At 28.9% G+C, this 6,659-nt stretch overlaps 1 protein-coding gene across 1 annotated transcript; it reads left to right on the top strand.

The window, feature by feature from the left end:
* The first annotated feature begins 4,760 nt into the window (after positions 1 to 4,760).
* Positions 4,761 to 6,272, top strand: CRF11 (Integrase-type DNA-binding superfamily protein). The gene has a single exon (XM_047319869.2). The coding sequence runs from the start codon at positions 4,896 to 4,898 to the stop codon at positions 5,949 to 5,951; it is 1,056 nt and encodes a 351-aa protein (XP_047175825.2). The 5' UTR covers positions 4,761 to 4,895; the 3' UTR covers positions 5,952 to 6,272.
* The last annotated feature ends 387 nt before the right edge of the window (positions 6,273 to 6,659 follow it).

The raw sequence follows: 6,659 nt of genomic DNA, 5'->3' as shown, positions 1-6,659 counted from the left end.
TACAAACAGAACTATTTTCAAAAATCATTATTATACCCTATCATCCAATCAATTTTAGATTAGAGTGTACAAATAGTTAATCATATTAAAAACACAACCACATACTTCTAAAGTCCAATAACTATGACTAAGAAACTAAACAATCTGTTTATATAATGATTATTTTTAATATTAATCAATTTAAAATAATATATGATTATTAGTAATTCGGTTATGATTAGATCATCACTGGTTCAAAACTTATTCTAAAGTTTATAAATATATGTTTTAGATTAAAAAAAATAGATTGAAGCGGTTGAATCCTTACTGATTTGACATTGAAATATCTTAATCCAAAATATAAAAAAGAATAAAGACAAACGGTGATACAAAAACACACATTCAAACTGCTAACGGTAACACTAAGCCATATTACAATAAAATAACTTTCACTTCATCTTTATATGTGATTATATCAATTTATCTAAATTAGGAAGAAAACTAATGATATTGTGGTGATAGATTTTTTTTATTATATTCGCAAGTTTAAGTCTTGTTATAAAAATAAATATAACAAGATACTTGAAGAATAAGATAATGAATATTTAAGTATTATGTTGTTCAAGAGATTAATTAAACGTAAAGATTTATTTAGAAGATATAATTTGCTTAAACAGATAAGAAATAAAAGGGTTGATAAAATATATATAGATAAGATAATTAAAAGAGAGACAAATACAGTGTTTTAATTAGGAGTACTTATTGATTAGAACATATATGATTGGAGTACCTATGAGTCTATAAAACATTAACCTTCACATCTATATCACTATAAGATTGAGACTGTGTTTTATCATGATTAGAACTATCAAGACTAATATATTATTTAATTAGTAATTTGACTTTTATGTATTACAATAAAATAATAAACGTGAATATAATTAAGTTTATAATTGATTTTATCACCTTCAACTAAAATTGTCGATTATAGGGTGATGTGTTGAAATATAGTGTAAAAATAAAATTGTGACAGTCTAAAAAATATAATCCCATGATATAAAATTAATTAGCTCTGTTATTTTATATTAGTTTTATATATGTTGTTTTGACAATTTGGACATTATTATGTTTTTATAGCCTCAAAATCTAACTCTACTTGCCCAATAATTTGTTCTTGTACCAATTTTGATAATAACATCAATACGCAACGTTACGTACATAAATATAAATAAACTCATATTAAATATTAATATTGAAGACATCTCATGAGGAAATCAATATGTTTTTTTTTTATGTTAAAGTAGTACAAAATACCTATTATCCGGAATGAATTGTGCATCTACTTATAAACCTGATGTAATTTTCTTTGGAATTATCATCATAAAAAATCTTATTTACATAAGTAGATAGTAGTCAAATTATTATACCTCTATTAAGTGCATTATGTGTATAATAGTCAGAAGCAGTCAGCTTGGATGAGACCACTCACGAAGGTTTGTTTTATTTACTTTACTGGAGATGCTGCTTAAGGTAACATATGCATATGTTTGTTAATTATTGGTTAATTATAGTAATAAATGTGTTTTATTGGTTGTTGGATGAATGTGTGTGGAGAATGGAGGGGTGGCTGTGAGGGACCCCAAGGAAAAGGAAGGGTGGCAGAAGGTTGATTACATATTTATAGAATTATTAGAAAAAAAAATGTAATCCTTTATCTAGGTTCAAAATTTTAAAATTCAGATATATTTTTTAAACAAATTTTAGAAAATTGTAGGACAATAATTAATTTATAGATTTTTCAAAATAAATAAACATTAACCAATCAAATTTAGCAACGTAAACAAAACAAAAATGAACGTGTGATATTCTGGGAATTAAAATTTATTCTTCTCCTTCTCAAATTTTATAAGGTAAAATCTATTTATAATATGACATAAAAACACACAATTAGCAAAATAAAAAAATAAATTTAATATTTCAATTTTCAATAATAAACGTAATCACCCGTTATTTGTTTATAAAATGATACAAAATTTTGAAATTTAGATGTAATCAAAATATAAAATAAGATTTCCTTTTTTTTGGAAAGGACATATAGTATTTCTAAATCATTAAAAACATCAATATGAGTTCATTATCTGACAAACAAGAAATATTAAATAAATTACTTTATAAAAAAATATAAATATAGTATATTTTTCTTTCTTGTCTTATTGTTATTTTTTTCCCCACTTTTTAACATAATTATCATCTCAAGCATTTATTTATTTTTCAACTTTATTAAAATAAAGTAATATCCTAAATTAATATAATTGATACACTATAAAACACATTAAAATATACTATCTTTCTAAATTGATATACACTGATATTAATACATATTTTACAAAAGTAAGTTTATATTGGGGAAAGTTTTTATTCTACACTTTATTTCGTTTATCATAAAAGATATGAGATATCAGTGTATATGAATATATATATATATATATATATATATATATATATATATATATATATATATATATATATTTTTCATGCATTTATAATATTAAGTATTTTTAACTTATATTAATTCAGAATATATTGATATAATATAATTTTAAAATTGGTTTCTGCTCAAGGATTAGGTTAATTTCATCAATATGAATGAAAAATACACATATTAGTAATTTGTACATTATTTAAAGAGACAGATAATTTAATATTTTGTTGATATCTTTTTTAATTATATAATTTTATATTTTAATGAGTAAAATAATTTTTTTTGTAATAAAATATAATCTCTCTTTATTTTAAAATAATTAATAAATTTATATTTTTAATATAATTGTTGCATATATACTTTTTAAATTATATTATTATATTTTTTTACTAATTTCATGTAAAAATAATAAAATTATATATTCTATAAATTATAATATTTTAATATATTAAAAGTGTAAATATTCATGGACATGATACACCAAAACAGAACAGAAAAGACATGCCATAAAAAAGTTATAATACTCTGATTCATTCTTAAATCTTATTGTTTCTAAACTATAATGGTAAAAAATATACCTTAAAAATTGTTTTTATAAAATAATATACAGAAAAATCTTTTGTTCATATCAATAATATATGAACAATTAAATCACTACAATAAGATAAACATATCTTCTATAAATAGTGTATGGAAAATAAATTATGTTTGTTTTCTCTATACAAAAATTGATTCGGAAAAGTAAAAAGTATGTTGAAAAAATCAAACAAATTTTGAAAAGAATACAGTATTACAGTAAAATACACCCACTTTATTACTTTGTTTTTGTTCTCTTTTACTTTTTTTTTCCTTTAAATTTAAATCAAATATAATTTATTAGTGTATTCGACTGCCACAAAAGAAGGTCCCAAGATTAGCATTTTCCCGTAAATATAATGAATCTGTTAATATTTTGTAGGCAACTGAAGCGTTCTTTTGGTTAGTCATCCTTGACGGCGTAAAAAGCTGCATGTCAGAGATGATCTTATTCTAGTTGCTCATCTAAGCGCGTGGAATTCACCTTAGGTGAGATTTCGTAACCGAGTCATCTGAATGTTGTTAGATTCACGCGTGGGGAAAGCAGAAAGATCGGATTCCAAGGAAGAATCTGAAGACGTTAGACTATAGAGCATGATATACATGTAGCATGTTGATGGGTCATGCATGGTTAATGTATGCTTAGTGTTTCACACTCACACAGCCCCATGCCAGCTAGACATAATAATGGAAATAAATATAATGTTTTCGCGGAATTAATATTTATATGTTTTACCTACTCGGGCCCATTAAATGCGAATTTTTGACCGGCGATAAAAAAAATGGGTGAAGGGTGTGTTGTGCAGAATAGAAAAAGAGCATAGAGGGGCCACTCTTTGTGAGAGAAACCACTGCCAATAGCAGACACAGACAGACACAAGAGAGAGACAGAGGGAAAGACAGACTAGCTTCCTCCTTCTCACCCAAAACAAACAAGGTAAATTTCATTGTAGACTGTGTTCTTTCAATCTTCTCCGTTCATTTTTTTTTTTTCTTCGCCTCGAGACTCCCATCGGATTAAAACACCATTATTATTTATTATTATGTAATGTCTTTTTCTCTCTCCTTTAAAAAAATTCTCACTCTGCTGCTCATGTTGTATGGAGATTTGCACTCACTGCGTCCTTTGTCGTACCAAGGTCGACTATTTTATATAAATATATTTCTCAGATCGATAGAAACTCTCTATTAAAAATCTGGTCCATAATCTTTCCCTTTCTCTTTTTAATCTCCGCACTGAACCATACTAGTTTGGTTTTGGTTTGTGTTTTTGTTACATATAAATCTCTTTTCTATTGGACCGGTGAAGAGAGTTTTATTTCTGCGTTTTTAGGAAGATCTGTCTTCGAAAAAAGGGCAGGCAAGCTGTGGATTTATGTCGTCTGGATTTATTCTGGCAGTGATTGGGGCTCCGTTGAAGCTCTCTAAAATTTGTGTTTCTTTCTCTCTCTTTTCAATTTTATCTGAGATTGTGTTCTATTTTGTCTCCTGGTCTTGGTGTATGCTAAGCTGCGTACTCTGTGATAATATCGTGAAGCCATCTGTTTCAATGCGATTGAGATCAAAAAGGTTTGTTTGTTTGGAGTGGATTTCATTTGTTTTTCTAAGTTTTGTTATGTGATAATGGTCTGATTCTTTTATGGTTATGGAACAGGACTTGTTGCGGAGTGGAGTGTTACGGCTGCTTTCACATACAGAGATTTTCTTATCTTTTCATAGATTTAACTTGAGATCAGAGTTTTGATTACCTCTCTTTTCTTTGATTTTCTTCTTTCTCTCCGTTCATTTCGGTTTTCTTCTTCTACATATTCTGAGGCTGAGGGTTTTTAGAGGGTTTTTCCTCATTTTTTTTCTCACCATGCCTGAATCTCGGAAACAACTGACTTTTAAACCGAGGCAGAAACCTCACCACTCCGTGCAAGAGTCCAAAGCAATGAGAAAACTACGAATAATTTATAACGATCCTGATGCCACTGATTCATCCGATGATGAGTCAGAGGTGTTTCAGAAATCGAAAAAAGCAAAGAGAAACTTTTGTGAGATCTCTCTCCCACCTCTTCCTCAAACTTTCACCACTCCTGAAACCAATTCCTTTGAGGTGAATAGCAACAGCAATGCAGTGAGGGTGAAGGTTTGCATCGAAGGTCAACCCCAGACAAAAAAGAGGGTTTTGACCCAAACCCCATCAACAAGAAGGAACACTTCTGGGAAATATAGAGGTGTTAGGCAGAGAAAATGGGGTAAATGGGCTGCTGAGATTCGTGATCCTTTTCAGAGTACTCGCATATGGCTTGGTACTTTCAACACAGCGGAAGAGGCTTCTCAAGCCTACGAAGCCAGAAGGCTTGAGTTTGAAGCCAAGGCGAAGGCCAGAGCCTACAAAATTGTTTCAGAGCCTTTGTCCACAACTTCTGATAAGAGCATATGCTGTAACTCTTCTGATGCTGCTGCTGTGTCTGTGTCTGAGAAGTTTTCTACTACCACTGATGACTCAGACGGTGTGTTGTCACATCCATCACCTTCTTCTGTGCTTGAGTTGGATTCTTCATCTTCCAAACCCATTGACAATGACCATGTTTTGAGTGAGGAAGCTGTTGAGACTAATAATTTGGTTTCTGAATTTGCTGAACTTGAAATTCCAGATTTGAGTCTTTTGAACTTGCCGTCACCATTCATCGGTGCTACTGCTGGTCTTGCATCTGGTACTGAACCAGACTTTGGTATTGATTTTGATTGGCTATCACTTGAGGATTATGGTCAGGGTTTTGATGATTTTGGTGGCTTGGAAGATATTCGCATTTATGGGTTTGATAATAATGAGCCTAGTAAACTTCCTGATTTTGATTTTGGCGATTTCTGTGCTGAAGAGTTTGCAGGTTGGACCGAGGAGCCCCTCAACATACCTTGTGCCTAAGTTTTGCAGAAGTTATAGGAATAATTTTACAATATTTATTATAAGTTTTGTTAGTTTTGGTGAGATCTTAGAAATTGTATAGGATCAATTTCTGAGTGCATATCCCTTATATTTATTTGTTTGAGGAAGAAGTTATGAGTAGAGTTAGTCTTTTAGTCTACTAAGTTCGAGAGATAATCTTTGGGTTTTCTTGTGCTGCTAAGAGCCGTCCAAAGATCTGAAATTTCAAAGTTGAAATTTTTCCTTTCCGCCGAAGTAATTATTAATTTTATGTAAAAGTGGTAGTTATATATATATTTATTATAAATTTTATGCTGGTGTTTAATGTTGAATTTGTTTTTTCTTTTATTAGATTAATTTAATAATATGTTTAATTATATCAATTTGTCTTTTCAAAATATGTTTATTTTGTTTCCATTGTTACTAAGAAAAATCTTTCCATCTGTTGAGAAGTTGCAGAGAATATTAGAGGTGGAGGAAGACTATATTGCTTGAAGGGTGAAAAATAGTATTGTAAATTTCCACAAATTTTTATGGAGTAAAGTCTTTCTCGAAAACACTATAGGAGAGAATCCATGTTTATGTAAAATATTGTGTTATTTTGTTACTCCAAAATTAGAGATTTAGAAAAAAAAATTAAACAACCTGATTTCAATGATAATGAATAATAACTGTTAGATATGTAAAAACAATAATTTTTTTTATAAT

The sequence above is a fragment of the Vigna umbellata genome, chromosome 8, assembly GCF_029865625.1.
Source record: "Vigna umbellata cultivar VRB3 chromosome 8, Vumbellata_1.0, whole genome shotgun sequence".
Lineage (NCBI taxonomy): Eukaryota > Viridiplantae > Streptophyta > Magnoliopsida > Fabales > Fabaceae > Vigna > Vigna umbellata.
The sequence above is the reverse complement of the archived record's forward strand: the minus strand, read 5'-3'. Positions and strand labels throughout refer to the sequence as shown.